The sequence below is a fragment of the Athene noctua genome, chromosome 22 (assembly GCF_965140245.1).
Source record: "Athene noctua chromosome 22, bAthNoc1.hap1.1, whole genome shotgun sequence".
NCBI lineage: Eukaryota > Metazoa > Chordata > Aves > Strigiformes > Strigidae > Athene > Athene noctua.
Genome location: NC_134058.1, coordinates 7720081 through 7744820, shown reverse-complemented (window position 1 = coordinate 7744820; position 24740 = coordinate 7720081). Strand labels below are relative to the sequence as shown.

The window sequence follows — 24740 nt, the reverse complement described above, 5'->3', positions numbered from 1 at the left end:
GCATCACTTAACCCTTTGCAACCCTGAGAACCGCTATGGGGCTAAACCCACTTTTTTGGCGAGCAATTTGTTTTTCTACCGACACTTTTTGAGGTGTAAAAGTGTAGCTCCTCCTCCAGTACCCACTGCTGTGACGCCGTGTTTGCAAGCAGTGCTGGACTATCCCAAACAGGGTCATGCATCCTGCTGGGCACCTCTCTTTTGCCCCAAAAGATGATTTCTAACCCGATTTTCCCTGCAGTTACGGCTCTACTGAGTTTCCCCAGCCCCGAGGAGCAATATTAAATTCCAGCGGCGCATGACCCCGCAGGGAGTTGGTGGGGGAACAGCTGCATCGGTAAAGGGCTCTCCCACGCCGAGACAAGGATTTAATTAAAACAAAGACGATTAAAGCCGCGACAGAGTCCGCTGTCCCCACCGCAGGTGACACACCGACCCCCCGGCCCATGCAGAACCCAGGGGATGGGGCAAGCATACAGCTTAAATAAGAATTTAAGCCAATTTTTCCAGCTAGGCAAATAAAACCCTTTAGAAGGAGAAATAAAACCCCTCTGAGCCTGGCGCTGGCACATCCCCAGCTCGGCTCGGGTGTCACACTGAATATTTTACGGCGTGGGTTTAAGGGTGACTGGTCACATCAGCGTCTCTTTGTGCTGAGGGGAAAAGAAAACCCACCCCTGAGCTTCTTAAAGAGAAAATAAAAACCCTCGTGGGTGTCTTGCGGTGCTTTTCCCCCCCGCACTGATTCATGCTCCATTGCTGCAAAGCACGGCCAGGCACCTCACACACCCAGTCCAGAGGCTGGGAGCCTGGAGGTGGGATTAAGCTGGGCTCTGGTTAATCCCCTCCCAGCAGTCAGGCTTTATAAATCCCCTCGTGCCACCCATCAGCACCCAAGGGTGCCGCAGGGGCCCGCCGGCATGGCCCAGCAGCGCCGTGTCCAGCTCTCCACCCAGCGTCCCACCAGCACCGTCTGCGTGCTGGGCACTGAGCTCTCCCTGGATGTCTGCGGGTAAGCGGCCATGACGCTGGGGGGAAAAAATAAAATCTGAGGGGTTTTGTTTGTTTTCTCACTTTTATCCCATTAATCAAGCTGATAAAAATAGCTCTGGGTGGGGTGGGGGTGATGCTGCTGCTTGGGGAGGATTTCTTAGGGGAGGCCGAGTCCCGGGAGAAAGGGGATGCACCAAATCATGATGTGGTGGCACCTTAAAGGGGGATTTTGTAGTTTTTGGGGTGCCAAAAGCCCCCTCCAGCAGCTTTAAGCGATGCTCCAGGCTGAGTTTCACATCCCTGCCAGGGGCTGCTGCATCTTCCTGCAAAACGGAAATATTTCCCAGTTTCGGGGGAATGCGGAGAGTGAAACCACCGGGGCGTCACCTCCGGGCACTGGGTGTTTTATCTGCCTGGTTGGCCTCAGCCCAAGTTCAAGTGCTTTTTAGCAGCAGGTTTTGCTTTTCGTTTCCTTAAAGCCCAGCTCAAGTAGCAACCCAGGGTTTTATTTTCCTTAATGCATCCAAATTCACTGCCAATAGCACCCCATCCTCTCCCATGAGCCCCGGGGTGGGTTTTTCCCCTCCACCCTGGAGATGGATCCGTGTGGATCCGTATTTCCCTCCTTGCGGGTCAGGATTTGTGCTCCTTGGCCCATCGCCCGTGGCCTCTTGCACCCGGGCGGAGCGACGCGAGCTGCAGCCTGCCCAAGTCTTGCAGCTTTGCTTCACTCTTAAGGGGTTGCAGCTGGTCAGGGCTGGTGCTGCTGTGGGGTGAAATGTGAATATTTGCGAGGCCCCACATCAAAAAAAAACCCCAAACCCTCAAAGAGCTCCAAGGTTTTGCTGCAATGGGATATTGCAGGATTTGTCACGATCGGATTTTGCGGGGTTTGTTGCATTTTGCAGGCTTTGTTGCAAGTGAACGTTGCAAGATTTGGGCCACGTTGCAGAGTTTATTGCCATTAATACTGCGGGATTTATTGCTATTTCATATTGCAGGACTTGATGCATTTTGCATCATTTGACGCGACTGAATGTTGCCAGATTTTGTGCATATCGCAGGGTTTGTCGCAATTAATATTGTGGGATTGGTTGCCGTTGCCTTTTGCAGGATTTGTTGCCTCTGGTGGGATTTGTTGTAATCACCTTTTGCGGGATTTGTTGCAATTGCCTTTTGCGGGATTTGTTGTAATCGCATTGTGTAGGATTTGTTGCATATCGAAGGATTTGACGCACGATGCAGGATTCTGTGCATTTTGCAGGACTTGTTGCAGCTGCGCTTTGCGGGATTTGTTGTGTATTGAAGGTTTTATTGCAGCTGCACGTGGCGAGATGCGTTGCAATTGCCTTTTGCAGGATTCCTCGCGTTTTGCAGGACTTGCTGCAATTGCACGTTGCAGGATTCACAGAATCACAGCATTGTCTAGGTTGGAAAAGACCTTGAAGATCATCCAGTCCAACCATCAACCCAACATTAACAGTTCTCAACTCCACCAGATCCCTCAGCGCTGGCTCAGCCCGACTCTTCAACCCCTCCAGGGATCCCGGGGACTCCCCCCCTGCCCTGGGCAGCCCATTCCAACGCCCAACAGCCTCTTCTGCACAGAAATCCTTCCTCAGAGCCAGCCTGACCCTGCCCTGGGCAGCTTGAGGCCATTCCCTCGGGGCCTGGCGCTGGCTCCTTGGCTCCAGAGACTCATCCCCCCTCTCTGCACCCTCCTGGCAGGGAGTTGCAGAGGGCCAGGAGGTCTCCCCTCAGCCTGCTCTTCTCCAGACTGAACCCCCCCAGTTCCCCCAGCCGCTCCCCAGCAGACCTGTGCTCCAGACCCTGCCCCAGCTCCGTTGCCCTTCTCTGGACAGGCTCAAGTAATTCCTTGGACATTGCAAAATTCCTCACACACGGCAGGATTTTCATCCCCTATAGGCCATACACTATATTATTCCAGCAATACCCCCCACCCCGGGCTCTCACCGCACTTTTCCCCCCTCCCCAGATCTGCACCCAAAGATGCCATAGCCTTCCACGTTCAGGGGACGCCGGGTGTGAAGCTCTACGTGGTGCATGAGACGCAGAGCGTCAAGTTGCCCTCCAGTGTGGGCCGATGGCCCCTGGCCGCCGGTGCAGAGGTGCTGCTGGCCATGGATGCTCTCAGCAAGGACGTGGGCGATGAAAAGGTGGGTGCTGGCCTGCCGGAGGGATCCGGCCCTTCTTTGCGCGGTGACGAGAACCCACTCCTTGTTGCAGGTCAGGATTTCTTATTTCAGGGAGGCTGGCGGGGTGCCCGTGGGCAGAGCCATGCTGTACCTCACCTGTGTGGGTAAGTGGCACGGGGGGAACCCCCAAACTGTGGCACCCGTGGGGATGCCCCCCCCTCCGCCAGCATCCCTCTCCCCGCAGAGGTCTCGCTGGATGCTGACACTACCCGCAGCGGGGCGGTGAGCAGGACGCTGCTGGATAAGGTAGAAAGGGTGGGAGCCCCTGGGACTACTGTGGAATGGGGGTGGGGTGATGGCTGACACTCCCAGCCCTGCTTCGGTGTGTCCCCCCCAACTAGACGACATGGACATGGGGTCCCGATGGCCACGGGGCCATCCTGCTGGTCAACTGCGACCGCGACGATCCCAAAGCTGAGACACCAGATAACCGTGACACCGCCATCCGCTCCTACGCCGGTACCAGCACATCCCATACAAGAAACCCCCGTTTTCCTATTTTTTTTTTCCCCAAAATTTTTCCTTTCTTACACCCCTTTTCCACCCCAGACCTGAAGGACATGTCACAGATGGTGCTGCGGACCCGAGGTCCCCGCACCATCTTCACCGGCCACCGCCTCGTGCTCCATGTGGACTTTGGCGACGCTGATAAAGTTGGTGTTTTCTACGGCGGCAGTGAGTGCCCGATGCCGGGGTTTGGGCAGGGGGGGAAAGACACCCCAAATTATTGCAGTTCAAGCCAAATGCTTGCAGCAGAGCGGGTACCACTTCTGCAGCATCCCACCTACATCCTATGGTGGGGTTTTATCTGATGGGCTGGGTGATTTTTCTCCTCCTGTGCATGCTCTTGCCTTTTTTGCAAGGTTTTAGAAAAAAAAAAAAAAGGGCTGAAATGCTGCGGAAAAGAGATCGGCTGTTTAAGAGGGTTGCATGGTGCTTATACCTGCAGACAGCATCGCGCTGGAGGAGTACAAGCACGTGCTGGGGGGCTCGAAGCTGGCCTACACTGTCAAACCCAGCCGGCATCAGGAGGAGAGCATCTTCTATGTGGAGGGACTCGCCTTCCCCGATGTTGGCTTTTCCGGGCTGGTGGCTTTCCACATCACGCTGCTGGAGAGCCCTGAGAAGGTACTGGCTGTGGGGGGGGTCGGGGTGAGTCATAACTGGGGGGAGCAGAGCCCAAAAACTGTCCCCCCCCCCCAGGGTTTGCTGGAGACTCCGATATTCACTGACACAGTGGTTTTCCGCGTGGCTCCGTGGATCATGACCCCCAACACGGCAGCACCGCTGGAGGTCTTTGTCTGCAGGTGGGTGCTGGGTGGGTGGCCTCATCCTGCCCGGTGCTGGATCAGCTCCCATATCCCATTTTTCTCCCCAGCGTGGATGACAACGAGGATTTCGTGGCAGCCGTGGGCGCCGTGGCCGAGAAAGCCAAGTGTCCGCTCACGGTCTGCCCACTGCTGGAGAACCGCCAGGACCGCTGGATCCAGGTGGGTGCAGGATGATGCCCAGCCCCATCCTTGCTGCAGCAGCTCCTGGGGGAGCTCCCCCTCATCTTCTCCATCTCTTCTCCAGGATGAGGTTGAATTTGGCTACGTGCAAGCCCCCCACAAGACCTTCCCCGTTGTCTTCGACTCGCCCCGCGACCGGGGGCTGAAGGATTTCCCTGTCAAGAGCATCCTGGTACCCTACCCCTTCCTTCTCCCTCCCCCAGCAAGGCGTAAAGCTTTAGAAACCCATAAAAAATTAGATTACATCTATTTTTTTCCTTGTATTTTTTGGGAAGGGAAGAGCCAGCACAGAGGGTGATTTGGACACGCTGGACTTTTAGGTGCTTAAGGCTTTTTTAAAAGCCATTTTCACTTTTTTTTTTAAACCATTATCACCTTTTTTTTCCCCATCCAGGGCCCTGATTTTGGTTATGTGGCCCGGCAAGCACCAGAGGGTGCTTCCAGCCTCGATTCCTTTGGGAATTTGGAGGTGAGCCCCCCCGTGACAGTGCGGGGCAAGGAGTACCCCTTGGGCCGCATCCTGATCGGCAGCAGCTTCCCCAGGTGAGATGAAGGATGGAGGGGGTAAGAGCACGGAAAAAAAACTCCAAAAAAGGATTTTTATGCACCATTTGAGGTTGGTTGCAAGCAGAGCATCACCATAGGTCACCCTAAAATGGCAGCCCTCCCCTTGTGCCCCTTCAGATTCGGCGGCCGGAGGATGGCAAAAGCTGTCAAGGATTTTCTGGTCGCCCAACAAGTGCAGGCACCGGTGGAGCTATTTTCAGACTGGCTCCAGGTCGGCCACGTAGATGAGTTTCTCAGCTTTGTCCCTGCACCTGATCGGAAGGTAATAAGTCCCAGGGAGGGAAAAAGTGGGGTGAAAATTCTACACTCCCCCCCCCCCCAAATCATCCCTTTCTCCCTCCCCAGAGTTTTCGGCTGCTCCTGGCCAGCCCCAGCGCCTGCTACCAGCTCCTGAAGGAGAAGCAAGAGGAGGGGTTTGGCGAGGCAGTAATGTTCGAGGGTAGGGGGGGGCGATGAAAAATGGGGCTCAATGGGTTCATTTTCCCTTTTTCCTGCAAAATGCAACAGGGCGGGTAAATATACAACACCCTGAAACCCAGCTAATGGCTGGAAAGTGCTGCCTGCAGAAAGGATGGGAGGTAGAACTAAGCAGAATTAATTAAAAAGCCGCACAGATCTGATATCCTGGGTTGGGATGGAGCTCACTGCCCGCGACCCCTGAAATGGGGGAGCTCCTGGCTCAGACCTGGCAGTCTCGTCCCACACGTGCTGGGGGAAGACTTCCTGCGGGTTATCTGTGCTGCAGGACTGGAGGGGGTGCCCAAGCCCACGATAAACGAGATTCTGGCTAACGAAGGCCTCCGGAAATTCAATAATTATGTCCAGGTGAGGCAGGGGGGCAGAGGGCTCCTTTCCAGCCTTCCCTGTCCTTCCATTTCTCCAACCCTCTGTCCAGTCATCCATCCATCCACCTGCCCCTTTGTCCCTCTGTCTGTCCACCCACCCCTCCCTCCATCTGTCCACCCATCCCTCTGTCCATCCCTTCACCCCTCTGCTGCTGTCCCTCCATCTCTTCACCCATTCCACCCTCTGTCCACCCGTGTCCATCCATCCCAGATCCATCCATCCATCCACCCATCCCTCTGTCCATCCCTCCACCCATTCCAATCTCTGTCCATCCCTGTGTCCCTCCATCCTGCTCTCCATCCATCTCTATGTCCATCCTTGTGTCCATTCACCCATCCCTGTCCACTCCTGTGTCCACTCATCCCTCTGTCCATCCATGTCCATCCACCCAACCCTCTGTCCCTCCCTCCCTCTGTCCCTCCCTCTGTCCCTCCCTCCCTTTCCATGTGTCCATCCACCCATCCCTCTGTCCATCCCTCTGTCAATTCACCCCTTCCTCCATCCCTGTGTCCATCCACCCAATTCTCTGCCCATCCCTGTGTCCTTCCCTCCCTCCATGTCCCTCCACCCCTCCCTCTGTCCCTTTGTCCATCCCTCTGTCCCTCTATCTGCTCACTCATCCCTTTGTCCCTGTCTCCCCACCCATCCCCACCCTCCTTCTGTCCATCCTTCCATTCCCCCATCTGTCCCTCTGTCCCTCCAATCACCCATCTCTCCATCCCTCCCCCTGGTCCCCCACTGACACCTCTCCCCCTGCTCCCACCAGAGCTGCATCAGCTGGAACAGGGACATCCTGAAGCGGGCGCTGGGGCTGGCCGAGCCGGACATCCTCGACATCCCCCAGCTCTTCCATGGCGACGTGGCCTCCGGCGCCGAAGCCTTTTTCCCCGACATGGTAACTCTCAGCATCCTCCCTCAGCCCCAACCCCCTGGGGCATGAATCTGAGGTGGGATTTGCACCCTCACCAGCACCCCCGTGCTGCAGGTGAACATGCTGGTGCTGGGCAGGCACTTGGGCATCCCCAAGCCCTTCGGACCACTGGTGGGTGGGCAGTGCTGCCTGGAGCAGCGGGTGCGGGCGCTGCTGGAGCCCCTGGGCCTCACCTGCACCTTCATCGACGACTATTTCTCCTACCACATCCTCTCCGGGGAGGTCCACTGCGGCACCAACGTCCGGCGCAAGCCCTTCGCCTTCAAATGGTGGCACATGGTGCCCTGAAGCAGCTTCAGCACCAAACGTTCCTCCTCCCCAAATCCCTCTCCCCATTCTTGCAAAGTGCCTTCAGCGGTGGTGGCCATTGGCTTTATTTTGAAATAAAAAAGGGCTGCAGGTTTTTCCTGGTCTCCCTTCTTGCTGGGTGCAAGGTTTGAAGGTTTGTTTTAGACGGGAAGGTGTTTTTTTCATCTCTGGGTGACACTTTGTGGTGGTACGGTACGTGGGTATTGCTCTGCCAGCACAGCGGTTCAAATTAAAATGGTTAAAGGTGAGGAGGTGGGGGGGAAAGGGTGAGTGGGGTTGTAGAATCCTCCCGTCTTGCTGCAGTGATGCACCTGCAAAAACCACCACACGTGCCCGCGGAAAAGCGAGCGAGCGTGACCCTAAGGGCAGGTGCGTGCACAAAAATCCACATGCGTGCACAAAATCGTGCACAGCCGTGCAAAAAAAGCACAAAACCACAGTGCACTGAAATACTCCTAAATGTATGTACTGCTCTGGGTTTGTACCCTGCCTGCAAAATATTAAATAATGGGGTGGGGGGGTTGTTTTGGGATGGAGGATGCTGTCGGCAGCAGGATGGTGCCCTCCCATGGCTGTGGATTGGCTTTGGGGTATGCTGGGTGTGCATCATGGGGAGGAAAAAGCATCCCCTGCACATAGCCCTTTGGTTAAATGAATTAAATTTAATTTTTTTTAATTTTAAAATTTAAAAATCAAGTTTAAAAAATGTCAAATAAATGGAAAAGCAAAAATAAAAATTAAATGAAAAATTAATAATTATAAATAAAAATGAAAAAAAAAAAAATTGGGGTGGATAAAGCAAGCGGAGCAAAAGGGGGTTACACAATGACGTCGTTTATTTAAACATTTACTCCAAGAAATATAAAAAAAAAAACAAACCATGAAGAAGACAATTACAGCACTAACCCAGGACCCTCTCTGCTAAAGGACGAGTTGTTTTGAGATCCTCGTGGTTTTGGATTATTTTTTTCCTCGAGCCTCCTCCTTCCCTTGCCCGCAGCCAGCACGTGGCAGCCAAGGTGGGAGAAGTTTCATCAGGCTAAAAATACTTTGCTGGCGGGCAGGATGAACTGAAATGATGCTTTTTTTGAGGGGTAAAAGTGGGTTTTTGGTGATTTTTTTCCACCCCGTTTTATTGGGGTTGCAGCATCTGCTCATACCACAACCCCTAAAAAACTAGTATTGCTAAAAAAGTGGAATATTTGACTTTTCCACCCAGCTGCTCTCCCTGTCCTGGATATTTTATTTCTAACACACCCCCGAAAAACCCCAAAATATCCCCCAACCCCAACTCAAATGAAAAAAAAAACCACCCTTCTTTTTTTTTTTTTTACTGCAAAACTCCCGAAATGGGTGCGAATGTGGCAAACACCACCCCCCAAGCACCCAGCGCGGCCCCTCGGAGGGGAGCGGAAAGGACTTACAAAAAAATATTAAAAATTCAGAATAAACCCTACAAATTCAAAGATAAAAATTAAAAAAAAAAAAAAAAAAGTCACCCTTGGGTTGCGTGGAGGCAGAGCTGGGCTCTGCTCTAAAAGGCACCTCGTTTCTCCAGCACAGTGCACAGCGTTGTAGGAGGGACTTTGGGCTGATACCAGGCGGAAATAATTAATAATAGTTAAAACAAATTAAGAATAATTCCAAGAAAAAGCTTACGTGATGCTTTCGGGCTCCCCTCTTCATACCTGAGATCTCCCTGGGGTGGGCGAGGGCTGGGATAGCGGGGAGGGGAGCCCCAACATGATGCTGGGGAGGGGTTTGGCCCTTGGGGGATGTGGGATAACGTGGGATATCCTGAATCCGGCTGGGAAAAAGGGATGCTGGAGGAGGGGGGGAACCCCCAAAACTACAGCACCCAAAATGGGGGGTATTTGGGAAAAATGCCAAAAAACCTGGAATACTGGGGGAAAAGAGGCGTTTTGCAGCTGCTTTTCAGGTCCCCAAATTTACCCCGAGCCCACAGCTGGGGGTATTTGTGGCTAGAAAAAGGGGAAATAATAAAAAGTGATGCAGAAAAATACAAATAAAATTAAAACAATTAAAAAAACAACCCCCAAAAAACAAGCCTGGATGCGCCAAAAGATCCTGCTACGGTTGGGAACTCAAAAAGCCGTGGGGAGGGGAGGAGGGGGCAAAATAAAACCCCCCCCAAGGCTTTGGAAACGGGAGAACAGGTAGTTAAAACCACGGCTGGCTTGGAAAAGCGGGGTTTTGGGGGGGTCCCGGCGGTGGGGGGGGGAGCCCCTCAGATGGTGCGGGGGTTGTACTCGGGCAGCTTGCGGAGTTTCTCTTTTTCGGCGTCGGTCTCGTCGCGGGCGATCACCAGCGAGTGGGCATAGCCCATGGCCACCTGGGAGGGGGGCAGAGGGGGGGGCGGAAACTGAGGCACGGGGCCACGCGCCTCATCCCTGCTGCTTTTTCCCCCCCACCTACTTTTATCCGGGACCACGTTTCGCATCCCATGGGTGTGACGAGTTGTGTACAGCCTCAGCTGCTCAATCTATTTAAGGGGCGGGGGGAACCCCATGCACCCTCCCTCCAGCATCCCACGGGTGTGATGAATTGTGTACGGCCTCAGTCGCCAGATTTATATAAGCGGGGGGTGTCCACGCACCCTCCCTCCAGCATCCCACGGGTGTGATGAGCTGTGCACAGCCTCAGCCACTGTATTTATTTAAAGGGGGGGCCCACACGCCCTTCCTCTGGCATCCCATGGGTGCAATAAGTTGCATACGGCATCGGCTGCCGTGTTTATTCAAGGGGGGATCCACGCACCCTCCCTCCAGTGTGCTCCCCCGCTCACCTGCTCCGTGTAGATCCCATCCAGGGTCTTCACCTCCTGGGCGGCCGTCGAGGACTTGGGCTTGTGGTCCCCATAGCCCTGCCAAGTGCATCCCATGGACAGGGGGGAAGATCAGTGGGGTGGGGGGGTAATTTGGGGTGTCAAGGGGTTGGGGGGCCTCAGTAAATCCTTACCAGCTCCCCGAAGGTGGGCGAGGGGCCCCAGCTGATGGTGCTCTCATCTGCTGCCACGATGATGCTGCTCTTCCTGCAGCGAGGTGCAAGGCAGAGTGACCCCATGCCCCCCCCCCAAACCACCCTGCAGGTGGCTGAACCCCAAAAAAGCAGGAAATTGGGGTGGGTTTGGAGGGGAGGGAGGGCAGAGCTTGGACTTACCCACAGGCCAGGCTGCGGATTTTCCAGCCACAGAGGTCCTGCACAGCTTTGGGGTACATGGTGGACTCCCGGGAGGTGTTGGTGGCACCCCAAAAAAACAAGCCGCCTGCAAACCCCGACATCACCCATCAAGCTACGGCACCCCCCAAGCATCCTCAAAACACCCCAAATAACGATGGATTTGCTTCAAAAAGCCAAAATCCTGACCTGTCTCGCTGACGGCGAAGGAGCACGTGTAGCCGGCGTAGATCTGCGCCGCCCCGCGCCCCGGGAAGTCGAAGAGCTTGACCAGCCGAGGCACCATCTCGTCCTTCTGCTCGGCGTGGCCCAGCCGCCCGTAACCCCCAAACCCCCAGGAGAAAACGCGCTTCTGCGAGTCCAGGACGAGCTGGGGGCCAAGAAATGTCCCCCCGCAACCATGAGCAGCTGAGACCTGACCAGCTCGGCGCAGGGAAAGCCGCAGCGGCCACAATAAATGGTCACTGCCGTGTGCACTGCAAATGCTAAATGCGCCCTGCAAATATTTATCCTTAATTCCACACTTCAAATTTTTAGCCTTAAATGCACCCTGCAAATATTTCTCCTTAAATGTACGCTGCAAACCTCAACCCTTAAACGCAGGCTGCAAATCTTTAGCCTTAAATGCACGCTACAAGTACTTATCCTTAAACACACACTGCAAATATTTATCCTGATACGCATGCTGCAAACCTCTATTCTTAAACACATGCTGCAAGTATTTATCCTTATATGCACAGTGCAAATCTCTGTATTAAATGCACGCTGTAAAACTTTACCCTTAAATGCAGGCTGCAGATTTTTACACATGCTTGCCAATTTTGACACTCAAAAAGCCCCCGAAGATCTTTATCCTTACACGCACCCTGCAAACCTCTACTCTTAAATGCACGCTGCCAAGTATTTATCTTTATATGCAACAATGCAAATCTCTACCCATAAATTCACACCGCAAAACTTTTATCCCTAAATGAAGGCTGCAAATATTTATCCTTATACACATACTGCAAATTTTGATACTTGAAAAGCCCCTGAAGATCTTTATCCTTACACTCACCCTGCAAATCTCTATTCTTAAATGCACGCTGCAAGTATTTATCCTTATATGCACAGTGCAAATCTTTATACTTAGATGCACGCTGCAAATCTTGGCCCATAAATGTAGGCTGCAAATAGTTATCCTTATACACATACTGCAAATTTTGATACTTGAAAAGCCCCTGAAAATCTTTATCCTTACACTCACCCTGCAAACCTCTATTCTTAAATGCACGCTCCAAGTATTTCTCTTTACATGCACGCTGCAAGTATTTATCTTTATATGCACAAGGCAAATCTCTATCCATAAATGCACGCTGCAAAACTTCTATCCCTAAATGCAAGCTGCAAATATTTATCCTTACACACAAGCTGCAAATTTTGATATTTAAATGCACCCTGAAGATCTTTACCCTTACAGGCACCCTGCAGATGTCTAACCTTCCACGCAGGCTGCAAATCTTTACCCTCAAATCCTCCTGCAGGTCTTTACCCCATAAAGCAAGGTGCAAACCTCTCCCGCCGCAGGGGTTCAGGGGTTCAAACACACCCCCCCCCGTACCGTGTGGTTGGCCCCGCACGCCACGTCCCGCACCACCACGTTGGGGACAGGCAGGATCTGCCCATCTTTGGTCTTCTCGATGAAGATGGCCACGCGGCGTGGCACCAGCTCGCAGTCGTACTCTATCCGCTGCGCCCGGGCGATGAACTTCCCATCCGAATTATGCCCTGTGGACAAGCACCGGGATGAAAACGGGGTGTCCCTGCCCGCCCCCCGTTATTTCCAAGCCAGAAATCCCCTCTCCTCTTGCAAAACCCTATTTATTTGCAGCTCTTTTTGCTGGAGGTAAAGGTTGCCCAGATGGGGAAACTGAGGCAGGGAACTTTTCCCCTCCCCCAATCCTGTAACAGCTCAAAATTTTAGCAAATCACCCCAAAACAGCACCGTACCCAGCTGCCCGTACTCGGGGCACCCAAAGGAGTAGAGGTTTCCTTTGCAATCCATGATCATGCTGAACTCGGCCCCGCAGGCCAGCTTGGTGATGGGCTGCCCGTTGTACATGATCTGCAGGAGAAGCAGAAAAAGGCATTAAAAAAAAAAAACAAAATGAAAAAAAAAACAAGCAAAAAGGGAAAAAGCTGAATTTCCCAGGGGAAACCACAAAATCCTCAAATCTGGGGTTTTATTTCAAATTCCTCTTTGCATTTATTTGCACCAAATAAAGCAGCACCCCTAAGACGGATGCTCTTGCATCCTCAGGAGGTTTGGGCTCTGCTAGGGATTTTTTTTTTCCATGAGAAAACCCCAAATCTGCTGGGTTTTCCCCAAAAAAACATGAGGGGAAGCAGGGAAAGGCGCCGTGATACCTGTGTAGGGCTGGGTACAGCGTCGGTCTGGTTCCCCAACCCCAGCTGCCCCATTTTATTCTCGCCGAAGGCAAACACTGAGCCACTCTCTGCCATGCAAAAAAAAAACCAAAACAAAACAAACGAGTGGTGTTTTAGGGCAAAATGAGGTCATTTCAGACAATTTCAGCCCCAAAAAAAGTGAGTTCCCCCCCTTAATACCTGTAAGTGCCAGGGTGTGGTTCCGGCCGCAGGCTGCCAGCACGATGGCTTCACCCCCCAACACCTCGATGAGCTTCGGGGCTTCCACCCGCTTCGTGTCCCCGTGGCCCAGTTGCCCTTTTTCATTGCGCCCTAGCCAAAAATCGTGATTTTTTTTTTTTTTTTTTTTGGCAGTAAAACGAGAGGACGAAGCCTCCTGGCATCACATTGGGATTTTTTTTTTTTTTTTTTTTTTTTTTTTGTGGGGGTTGCTCCCCCCCTCGCCGCTCACCCCAACTCCAGAGCTTGCCCTCGGCGGTGATGAGCAGGCTGTGCGCAGCGCAGGGTCCCGACACCACGCTCCGCACCTGAATACCTGAGAGACACCCGTACCTGTGCGGCCCCCACAAGTTCTGGCCCAGATTACGATATGCAACTGCAGCAACAACAAAAAAAAAAAAAAAAAAAAAAAAAAGTTATTAAATAGAAACGCGTAAAAGCGAAGCAGAAAAAATGAACTGAATGCAAATGCATGAAAATGAAGCAGCGCTGTTATTTTGCTTCGCAGGGGATCCAGCACACCCTAAGTTCTGGCCCTGATTATGCTATGCAACTGTAAAAAAGACCACCTCAAAATATATTAATTAATAAAAGTAATAATTAAATATACATGCAGAAAAAATAAGCAGAAAAAATAACTGAATGCAAATGCATAAAAGGGAAGCAGCGTTGCCGTTTTGCTTTGCAGGAGATCCAGTGCACTCCAAGTTCTGGCCCTGATCACGCTACGCAACCGTAAAAAATACCCCCTCCAAAAATATTAATTAATAAAAATAATTAAATATACATGCAGAAAAAATAACTGAATATAAATGCATAAAAAGGAAGCAGTGCTGTTGTTTTGCTTTGCAGGAGATCCAGTGCACCCCAAGTTCTGGCCCAGATTATGCTATGTGACTGTAAAAAAAAAGAAACCCTGAGAAAATATTAATTAATAAAAATAATAATTAAATATACATGCATTAAAAAATAAGCAGAAGAAATAACTGAAAATAAATGCATAAAAAGGAAGCAGAGTTGTTGTTTTGCTTTGCAGGAGATCCAGAGCCCCCCAGGTTCTGGCCCAGGCTACAATATACAACTGCAACCGCCCCCCCAAATTAATAAACAAAAATGTAATTAAATATAAATGCAGAAAAAATAAGCAGAAAAAAAACCCCTGAATATAAATGCATAAAAAGGAAGCAGCGCAGTTATTTTGCTTTGTAGAAGACTCAGCATACCCCAAGTTCTGGAACAGATTAAAATATACAACTGTAAAAAAAAAACCCCCACCCCACACTAAAAAATATTAATAATATTAATTAATAAAAATTAAAATTAAATATAAATGCATAAAACCCCCCAAATATAAATGCATAAAATGTAAGCAGCACTGTTGTTTTATTTTGCAGTAGATCCAGGGCACCCCCAAGTTCTGGCCCAAGAGTACACTATGCAACTGTAACTGCCTCCCAAATTAATAAATAAATAACAATTAATTAAATATAAACGCATAAAAAATAAGCAGAAATAAATTAATTGAATATAAAAGCATAATAAGGAAGCAGCGTGGTTATTTTGCTTTGCAGAAGATCAAGCGCACCCACAAGTTCTGGCCCAGGCTCTAACATGCAACTGTAACTCCGTTGCCCAATTAATTAATTAAGAAAAATAATGAAATGTTAAATACACAAAAATAGGCAGAAAAAATAATGAAATATAAATGCATCAAAAATAAGCAGCGCATTTATTTTGCTTTGCAGGAGATCTGGTGCACCCCAAGTTATGGCCCTGATGACAACATTCAACTATAAAAAAACAACCCCCAAAATATTAATTAATAAAAAATTAATTAAATGCATTTAAAATACATAGAAAAAACACTGCACATAAATGCATCAAAAATAAGCAGCGTGTTTATTTGGCTTTGCAGGAAATCCAGCACGCCCCAAGTTCTGGCCCAGATTATGTTCTGCAACTGTAAAAAAATGTTAATTGATAAAAATAATAGTAAAATATTAATGCATTAAAAATAAGCAGAAAAAAAATAATTAAAGGCATAAAAAATAAGCAGTGCGTTTATTTTGCTTTGCAGGAGACCTGGTGCACCCCCAAGTTCTGGCCTAGATTCTGATATGTAACTGTAACACCACCCCCCCCCCCCCAATTAATTAAATGTAAATGAATAAAAATAAGCAGAAAAATTAATAAAATACAAACACCTAAAAAATAAGCAGCGCGTTTATTTTGCTTTGCTGCAGCCCCAGCACAGCTCCACATCTCAGGTTACGATATGCAACTGGTTTAAAAAAACAAACCCCGCAAATATTAATTCAATATAAATAAAAATTAAACATAAATTAAACGTAAATGCACAAAAACACCCCCCCAGTGATGCCCTGGGTGCCCCCACCTTGCTGCTTAGGCACTTCTTTGCGGCCGATCAGGTCCCAGTTGGTGGCTCCGAAGATGAGGAGCTGCCCCCGGCACCGGGAACCCTCCAGCTTCTGCGGGGAGCCAACACCGTCAGGGGGACATCGGGGACACGGGGGACACTGGGGGACACTGGGGGACATTAGGGATGTGATGGATGTGGAGGACATCAGAGACATGGGGGACACTGGAGATGTGGGGGACATCAGGGACATGGGGGACACTGGGGACACAGGGGACATGCAGATCATGGGGGACATTAGGGATGTGATGGACATGGAGGTCATCAGGGCTGTTGGGGACATCAGGGACACAGGGGACACTGGGGACACAGGGGACACTGGGGACACAGGGGACATGCAGGTCATGGGGGACATTAGGGATGTGATGGACGTGGAGGACATCAGGGCTGTTGGGGACATCAGGGACATGGGGAACACTGGGGACACAGGGGACACTGGGGACACAGGGGACATGCAGATCATGGGGGACATTAGGGATGTGATGGACGTGGAGGACATCAGGGCTGTGGGGGACATCAGGGACATGGGGGACACTGGGGACACAGGGGACACTGGGGACACAGGGGACATGCAGGTCATGGGGGACATTAGGGATGTGATGGACGTGGAGGACATCAGGGCTGTGGGGGACATCAGGGACATGGGGGACACTGGGGACACAGAGGACACTGGGGACACAGAGGACATGCAGGTCATGGGGGACATTAGGGATGTGATGGACGTGGAGGACATCAGGGCTGTGGGGGACATCAGGGACATGGGGGACACTGGGGACACAGGGGACACTGGGGACACAGGGGACATGCAGGTCATGGGGGACATTAGGGATGTGATGGACGTGGAGGACATCAGGGCTGTGGGGGACATCAGGGACATGGGGGACACTGGGGACACAGGGGACACTGGGGACACAGAGGACATGCAGGTCATGGGGGACATTAGGGATGTGATGGACGTGGAGGACATCAGGGCTGTGGGGGACATCAGGGACATGGGGGACACTGGGGACACAGGGGACACTGGGGACACAGGGGACATGCAGGTCATGGGGGACATTAGGGATGTGATGGACGTGGAGGACATCAGGGCTGTGGGGGACATCAGGGACATGGGGGACACTGGGGACACAGGGGACATGCAGGTCATGGGGGACATTAGGGATGTGATGGACGTGGAGGACATCACGGCTGTGGGGGACATCAGGGACATGGGGGACATCAGGAACACCAGGGACATTGGAAATGTGGGGGACATGGAGGACGTCAGAGACATGGGGGACACTGGGGACGTGGGGGCCATCAGGGACATGGGGGTCATGGGGGACAGGGGACACTGGGGACATGGGAGATGTGGGGGACACTGGGGACATCAGGGACATTGGGGATGAGGGGGACCCGGGGGGACCCAGGGGGGACATTCTGCAGTGTCACCCCTCTGAAGAAGCCCCCGTGCCCCCCCAAAGCCAAGTGCTCCCCTTGCAAAGCAAAGAAGGGCCGGGAAATGGGGGGGGGTGCTCTGGGACCCCAAAATGTGCCGGCGCTTGCAAGAAGTTGGGGGGGTGTCTGAGATCAGGGGGCAGGGGGGGTGCAGTTTGGGGGTACAACGGGGGGGGGGGGGGCCTGGGACATGGAGTGAAGGGGTTCGCCAAGAGGTGGGGGGGGGTGCATTGGGGTGTCGGGGGGCATTTAGGGGTACAATGGGGGGGGGGCGTTAAAGGGGTGCAGCGGGGACACGGTGAGAGGGAATGTTAAGGGGTGCAGTGGGGGGTGATGTGGGGGTGCAATGAGGGGTGCAGTTGGGGTACACTGGGGGTCGCGATGTGGGGGTGTAAGAGGGGGTGCATGAGGGGTGCAGTGGGGGTGCAATAAGGGGAGAGAGGTGCAATGTGGGGGTGCAAAGCCAGGGTGCACTGGGGGTGCAGCTGGGGCCCACTGGGGGTGCGGTGAGGGGTGCAATGGGGGGGGTTCAAGGAGGGGCACGGGGGGATTCACTGGGGGGGCACATTGGGGGGTTCATTGGGGAGCACATTGAGGTTCAAGGAGGGGTGCGGGGGGCTTCATTGGGGGTGCAACGGGGGGTTCATTGGGGTGCAATGGGGGGTTCATTGGGGGTGCAATGGGGGGTTCATTGGGGGGGCGCATTAGGGGGGTTCATTGGGGTTCAAGGAGGGATGCGGGGTGGTTCATCAGGGGTGCAATGGGGGGTTCAAGGAGGGGTCCAATGGGGGTTCACTGGGGGGCGCAATGGGGGTACAGTGGGGGGTTTCACTGGGGGGTTCATTGGGGCGGTGCCTTGGGGGGATGTAATGGGGGGGTGCAGCGGGGGGTGCCCTCCCGCCGCCCCACTCACGACGCGCTCCTTGCTGTGCTCGGGCTCGCAGATCACGACGCTCTGTCCCCTCGCCGCTCCTCCTCCTCCTCCTCCTCCTCCAGCGGCCGCTCCGCTCCCGGCCCCCCCGGGCCTGCCGGGCCGCCTCCCCCCGGGGCTGCCGTCCCGCGGCCGCCGCTCCCGAGGCGCTTCTTCATCGCTGCTTCCTCCGCTGCTCCCTCCTCCTCCTCCTCCTCCTCCTCCTCCGCCACCTCCTCCTCCTCCTCCGCCGCGCTCGGGCCGCGGCCGCCGCCTCCCTCCCGCCGCCGCGGGGCCGGGCCGCCGCCTCCCTCCCGCCGCCGCCGCCGCCGCCCCGTTGCCCGGAGCCGCTTCCCAGGGCGGCCCCGCCGCTTTCCGCCGGGGCATGGCGCCTGGGGACAGCGACGGGCCGTGTCACCCGCCCGCCCGCGGCCCGGCCCCCCCGGCCCCCCCACACCCGGGGGACACAAAAGCCCCCGGGGGGCGGGCGGGGGGGGGGAGAGGGGAGCGCGGGGTGACCCCCCCCCCCATCCCACCCCCCCCCCCCGGCCCTTGAGTGCACTTGGAGAAAGTTTAAAAGGGGGAAAATGGGGGGGGAAGGGGGCGATTTGCAAACGGGGGGGTCGTAAAAGTGGGGTGGCGAAGGGAAAAGGTGTAAAGGAGGGGTGTAAAGGGGGGTACACGGGGGGGGTGTGGAAAAGTGGGGTTGAAAAAGGGGGGTTAAAAAGGGACAGTTTGCAAAGGGGGGTACCAAAAAGGGGGTGCAAAGGGGGGGGTGGTGTAAAAGTGGGGTTAAAAAGGGAGGGGTAGGAAAGGGGGGTGCAAAGGGGGGGGTTGTAAAAATTGAGTTGAAAAGTGGGGGTGCAAAAGGGCGACTTGCAAAGGGGGGGTGCAAAGGGAGGGGTAGAAAAGGGGGGTGCAAAGGGGAGGTTGTAAAAGTGGGGTTGAAAAGGGGGGGGTGCAAAGCGGCGATTTGCAAAGGGGGGGGTCATAAAAGTGGGGTGGCGAAGGGGGGTGCAAAGGGAAAACTTGTAAAGGAGGGGTGTAAGGGGGGGTGCAAAGGGGGGGGTTTGTAGAAGTGGGGGTGCGAAAATGGGGTTGCAAAGGGGGGGTCGTAAAAGTGGAGCTGAAAAGGGGGGTACAAAGGGGGAGTTGACAAGGGGAGGTGCAAAGGGAGGGGGGGGTGTAAAAACGGGGTTGAAAGGGGGGGTGCAAAGGGGGTGTGTGTAAAAGTGGGGGTGCAAGGGGATGATTTGCAAACGGGGGGGTTGTAAAAGTGAGGTTAAAAGGGGGGGTGCAAAGGGAGGAGTAGAGGGGGGGCGCAAAAGTGGGGTTGCAAAGGGGCAATTTGCCAAAGGGGGGGGTTTGCAAAAGTGGGGGTGCAAAGGGGCAATTGGCAAAGGGACGATTTACAAGGGGGGGGGGATTGCAAGGAGACGATTTGCCGGGGGGGGGGGGTGGTGGTGCAAAGGGAGGTTTGAGGAAGGGGGAGGTTGCGGGGGGGTTGGAAAGGGTTTGTGGGGGGCGCACAGGGGGCTACAAAAGGGGGGGGGTGCGCGGTGGGGCGACAAAGACTATTTGCAAAGGGGGGGGGTGGATGGGGGGGTTGCAAAGGGGCGATTCGCGGGGGGGGCACGAGGGGAGGGTGTAAAGGAGGTTTCCGCGGGGAGGGGGGGTGCAAAGAAGGGGGGGGGTTGCAAGGGACGATTCGCAAAGGGGGGGTTGCGGGAGGGGAATCACAAACCGGGGGGGCTGCACGGCAAGAAACCGGCCCGGAGACAAAAAGCCCGCCCCGCCCCCCCCCAAAGGGAAGTGGGGGGAGCTGCGCACCGGGGGGGTACCGGCCCCCCCCTCCTCCCCCCCCCGCACCCCCACACCTGATCTCGGGGGGGCCCCGCTTGTGCTCCTGCTGCCTCTGGCCTTTTTTATTTGCTTGTTTGTTGGGGGGGGGCTTTTTTTTTTTTTTTCGGGGGGGGGGGGAATGATATTTGAGGGGGGGGCTGCAAGATAAATCCCAGCCCCCTGCGCGGCTGGGGCCGCCCCCCCGGCTCCATCCCTCTCCCTCCGTCTGCCCCCCCCCCTTTTTTTTTTTTTTTAATTTCCCCTTTATTATTGCTGGTGAACAATGGGATCTCTGTCTGGCCCCATTAAACCACGTGGATCCGCCTGCCTTTTTTTTTTTTTTTTTTTTTTAGGCTTTTTAAGCCCCCCCCCATCCCCTTTCCCCTCCTCCTCCTCCCCCCAATTCCCTGCCCCCCCCCCTCGCCCCCCCCCCCCCCCCAAATGCAAACCTGATTTTAGGGCGAAGGGTGCAGCATAAAGAAAGCAACAACTCGGGGCCTTTGCAATATTTTTGGTGGTGTTTCCTGTTGCAGAAAAAAGGAGGTAATTTTTTTTTTTTTTTTTTTTTTTCCCTTTCCTCCCTTAGCGCCCACCCACCAGATGCACTTAAAATGTAAATATGAGCCGCCAGAACAAATGCTACAATACAAAACAGAAACACATGTATGGGCAGGAAAGGGGAAAAAAAAAAAAAAAAAATCATCTTGCTTTGGAGAGGAAGAGGCTGCAAAGTCCAGCTCTGCACACACAGCTCCATCTTTAGGACAGGAAGACTTGGGGAGGGTGAGAGCAAAGAAATAGTGCAAAGGGATTCCCCTTCTGCAGCAGCCAGGATGCACACGCTCCCCTTCTTGCTAAGGGATTTATTTTTTTGTAAAAGAAAATGCACAAAATTCTCATCGCAAAGAAGAATTTTTTGCGCTCGCTCCCCTAGTTGTAAAAGTTGTTTTTTTTTCCCCAAGAAATAAATGCACATGTAGCCTTTATTCCAAAGTGCTTTCCCCCCAAGAAATAAATACACATATTTCCTTGATTGCAAAGTGCTTTTTTCCCCGAGAAATAAATACACATATCGCCTTTATTGCAAAGCGGGTTTTTTTCCCCAATAAATAAACGCACATATCGCCTCCATTGCAAAGTGGCTTTTTTTTTCCCCTAAAGAAATAAACGCACATATCACCTTTATTGCAAAGTGTTTATTTTCCCCAAGAAATAAATGCACGTATCGCCTTTATTGCACAGAGTTTTTGCAAAGGAAAGGTGCACTCCCTCCCCTTTCTGCAAAGCAAGATTTTTGCGGGAGCAGACACACTCCCCTTCTTGCAAAGCAAGTTTTATCCCAGAGGGAAGAAACGTTCTGTCTCAAAAAATTAGAATTTTTTAATTTTTTTTTTCAGGAGGGGGAAGACACGCTCTCTTCTTATTGCAGATTTTTTTTTTTTTTTTTTGACGAGGAGAAGCTTCCCTTTGTTGCAAAGAGAGATTTTGCAGGAGGGGAAGCCTCGTGCATTTACTCCGACCCTCCTTTGAGGTTCAGTTCTGCTGTCCCCGTGCTGTCCCATCCAGGCACACCGGGACAGGATTCATTTGCAATTTTTGGATTCATTTGCAATTTTTGATTGTGTTTGCAGTACGTGATGCAACCCCAGTACGTGATGCGTTTGCGGTGTGGGGACCTGGGCCCACGGAATGCTGGTGGGCATCCTCTGCAAAAACAGCGCAAAAAGCCAAGCTGCTGGCAAAACCTTGGCGTTATTTAAGAAAAATAAAGCTCCTTGGTGGTTTAAACGGAATTTAAAAAAAAAAAAAAAAGGAATATATGACTTACTGAATCATCTGCGAAGCATCTCGGCGGGGAGACCTCCCATCCTGCTAATGCTCTGGCTGGATTTGGGAGATCAGAGGTTGGATGGAGAAAAATCCGCCTGGGAAGGAGGGAAAGAGGCACCGTGGCCTCGGACCATCAGCACCCAAAAAAAAAAAGCTGGTGCAACGCCGGGGTTTTAAAAGGGCTTTTGCTGCGGAGGAATAATTTGGCGGTGACGATTCCCCTCGCTGCCGGGATGGGTTTCAGCGTGCAGCCCGAGCACCCAGGCCAAATTCCCATCCCATTTACCTGCTTGCCTCTATAAATGGCAGGTTTTCTCTTAAAATTTGGGGTATTGGGGGGGGGGCGTTCTGCAGATTTTTACCCTAATTCGGGTAAAAATGAAAAATTAAGCATTGCTTCCAGGAGCTGGCGGGGGGAGGGGGGGGGGGAACTTGGTTTATTTAGGGGTTTTCCAAGATACCGATAGCAACATGATGTAATTAAAATGCTGCCAGGACTGGAATGCAGCTGGTTGGCCCTAAAAATGTATTTTTTTTTCCCTCAAAATGCCCCCCTGGGTTATACAGGGTGGATGGGAAAAATTCGGCAGGTTGCATCAGGCTGTGGGTTAAACTGGTTTTTCTTGGGATAAGGAAAAACTGGTCTTACCTGTTAATTCCTGAGGGCGTCTGGGATGGGGAGAGACTCACCTCGGATAACCTTGGCCTTGCTCGGCCTTCCCCAGTCCTGGATCTGGCCGTGGGGTTTGCATCCCCGGCCGATGATATATTTGGGGGATCCCTGGGGATGGGGATATTTGGGATACACCCGTAGCAATTGGAAAAAGGGGGTTTGCAGTAAGACCCTGTGCAAAAGTCACCCTGTCCCTGAGAGAGGGCGGCTCTGGGTGCAGTGTGGGAATGGGTGCTGGGGGTATTTGCATGCCCTACCTGCAGCGAGGGTGCAAACAACTCCCTTTTCATGCTCTTTAGCAGCCCAGTTGCACCGCCAGAGTTTTTAAGCGAGTTTATCCTCCAATACATTGAATTTTCCCAAGCATTTAGTGCAAGTGAGGGGAATTTAAGGTCTGGTTTACCTCCGACCGGCGGGGTGTTGCGGGCAGATGGAGTCTCGGGAGGGTTTTGCTGCCAAGAGCCCTGTTTTGCTGGGAATCGCATGGCCGGGAGATGTGGAAGAAGCAAAGGATGAGTTTAAAAAGAGCTTGCATATTTGCAGTGGGCAGCTTTGTGCACATCTGAGGGGTTTTTGGTCAGGATACCAGTGAGCAAAACCAGCCCAGCTGCTCACTGTCGTCCTTGCATCATGCACTGCATCTTTGTCCGGGGTTTCTAGCAATGCCAAGATGCCACAGACAGCAGCTTTAGGCACCTCCCTGCAAGGTCTTTTCCAAAAAAAAGACCCTAAACCTGTGGAGAAGTCGGGACAGCTCTTAGAGAAGGTGTCCCAAAGCCTTGCCCAGGAGGATGCCAGCAGAGGGCATCCCCGGACCGGCTCCATCACCCCAGCCACATAGATCTCTATAAATACATAGATATTTTTGCACAGAATGGTTGTATTTAGATAAACACCCTCCATGCACATCACTTCTACTCCGTATCACATCACATCACATCAATATACATAACATAAATAAATATACAGATATTTAAATGCCAATTATTTAAAGTTTTTTGAAAAAGTCTCCATTCACGCCCATAAAAACAGGTTTATTGAGTTCCTGCTGCTTTACATATTGTAAAGCTTTATGGGGAGGGCGTAAATCTGCACGGGGAGTGGTTTTAAATTTTTGCTAGGGCAGGATTTGGCTTGGGGTTTGCATTTTAAACCGCAGTGTCGGTGGCTTTTGTAGGGGGCGGTGCAGGATGAGACCAGTTGGGTTCAATCAGCATCACAAGGAGAGAAGGAGGCAGCTGCTTATTTAAGGGCTGAGCAGGGGTACAAGCTGTTTGCTTGCCCAAATATCCTGTGAGTCTTTCCCTGGAGGAGTGAAGGTCTGGATCCTTGATGCAAAAACCAATATCTCAGTCAGGCAGGATTAAATCACTGTGACTACGGGTGGGTGACCCCCATCCTGCATCCCTGATCTTTTGTGGGTGAATAAAACCACGTTACTGAAGTTGATGGATTTTTTTTTTTTTTTTTTTTTCTAAATGGAGGTTGCTCTGCATGTAAGCAGGGGGTGCATGAGATTGTTTCCAAGCAAGGAGCTGGGAAAGCATCCTTTACCCTTGCAGGTGCTTGCAATCCTGCTGCGAAAATGCAGCCCTGCACCTTGCAAGGAGGGTTTGGTTGCTGCAGCCAGGAGCCCCCTTGACTTTCAGAGGAGAGGGTCTATGGGGTGATGCTTTATTTTTAATTTATTTTTAACTTATTTCTTTTTGAGGGTTGTTTCCACTCCCAGGACCCCAGGGTGGCCCAACCCTGCTGACGCCGGCACCCAGCCCCGGCTGAGTCAGTGCCGCTGCCCCGCACCGGTGCCAACACGCCGGCCACAAGCGAGCAAATCTCTCGTTGCTCCCTATTTTTACGGAGCACATGGTGAGTTTTTTGGGGCCAGGGGCACCCTATGGGTGCCAGCGAGGCTAATATGCAGGGGTACATTGGTGCACCCTTGCAAGGGGGGGGTTGCAAATCGCTGTTGGGTGCCTGGTGCGTGTCATTCGGCATGTGAACAAACTCAGCCCCTTTGCCAACGCAACCGTGCTGGCAAACTGTAATCGCCACCTAGTACTGACTCACCGGGAGGGTTAGTTAGTCCCTATACATCCACGTGGATGGATGGCAGGGCTATACAGAGCCGGCCCCGGGTCCCAAGGCCCTGGTTGTGGGTGCACCAGGACCTTTCTGCTGGGTGCTGCCTGCACCCCATGGATGCCTGCTTGGCTGCAGAGAAAAATGGAATCAGCCTGCGAAGGTGTGGCTGCTTTGGGTGCTCTTTGCTCCCTTTTCTCTTTGCTGTGGCCTTTGCAGAGCTGTTTTAGGGGTGCAACAGCCCCTCAGTCTTTGACTGTCTTTTTGTGTGTCTTTAACTCCTTGCTGTGAAGTTTTTGGGGTGGGGAACGCAGT

General features: G+C 52.6%; 2 protein-coding genes across 2 annotated transcripts; one reads left to right on the top strand and one right to left on the bottom strand.

Annotated features, from left to right (window-relative positions):
• The first annotated feature begins 741 nt into the window (after nt 1-741).
• LOC141969149 (protein-arginine deiminase type-1-like) lies at nt 742-7456 on the top strand. The gene is made up of 16 exons (XM_074924626.1): nt 742-1012; nt 2990-3170; nt 3241-3313; nt 3394-3455; nt 3551-3668; nt 3759-3884; nt 4159-4337; nt 4413-4516; nt 4588-4699; nt 4785-4892; nt 5115-5263; nt 5405-5549; nt 5633-5726; nt 6033-6112; nt 6900-7028; nt 7119-7456. Exons 1-16 carry the CDS (start codon nt 921-923, stop codon nt 7350-7352), a joined length of 1986 nt encoding a protein of 661 aa, XP_074780727.1. The 5' UTR covers nt 742-920; the 3' UTR covers nt 7353-7456.
• Nucleotides 7457-8191: 735 nt separating this feature from the next.
• Nucleotides 8192-20389, bottom strand: RCC2 (regulator of chromosome condensation 2). Its single transcript, XM_074925086.1, has 14 exons — nt 20293-20389; nt 18256-18393; nt 18005-18210; nt 15613-15706; nt 13450-13593; nt 13179-13310; nt 12978-13066; nt 12561-12675; nt 12172-12338; nt 10761-10941; nt 10554-10659; nt 10353-10425; nt 10180-10257; nt 8192-9726 (listed from the first exon to the last, which is right to left on the bottom strand). The coding sequence occupies exons 2-14, from the start codon at nt 18386-18388 to the stop codon at nt 9622-9624; spliced, it is 1623 nt and encodes a 540-aa protein (XP_074781187.1). The 5' UTR covers nt 18389-18393; nt 20293-20389; the 3' UTR covers nt 8192-9621.
• Between the last annotated feature and the right edge of the window lie 4351 nt (nt 20390-24740).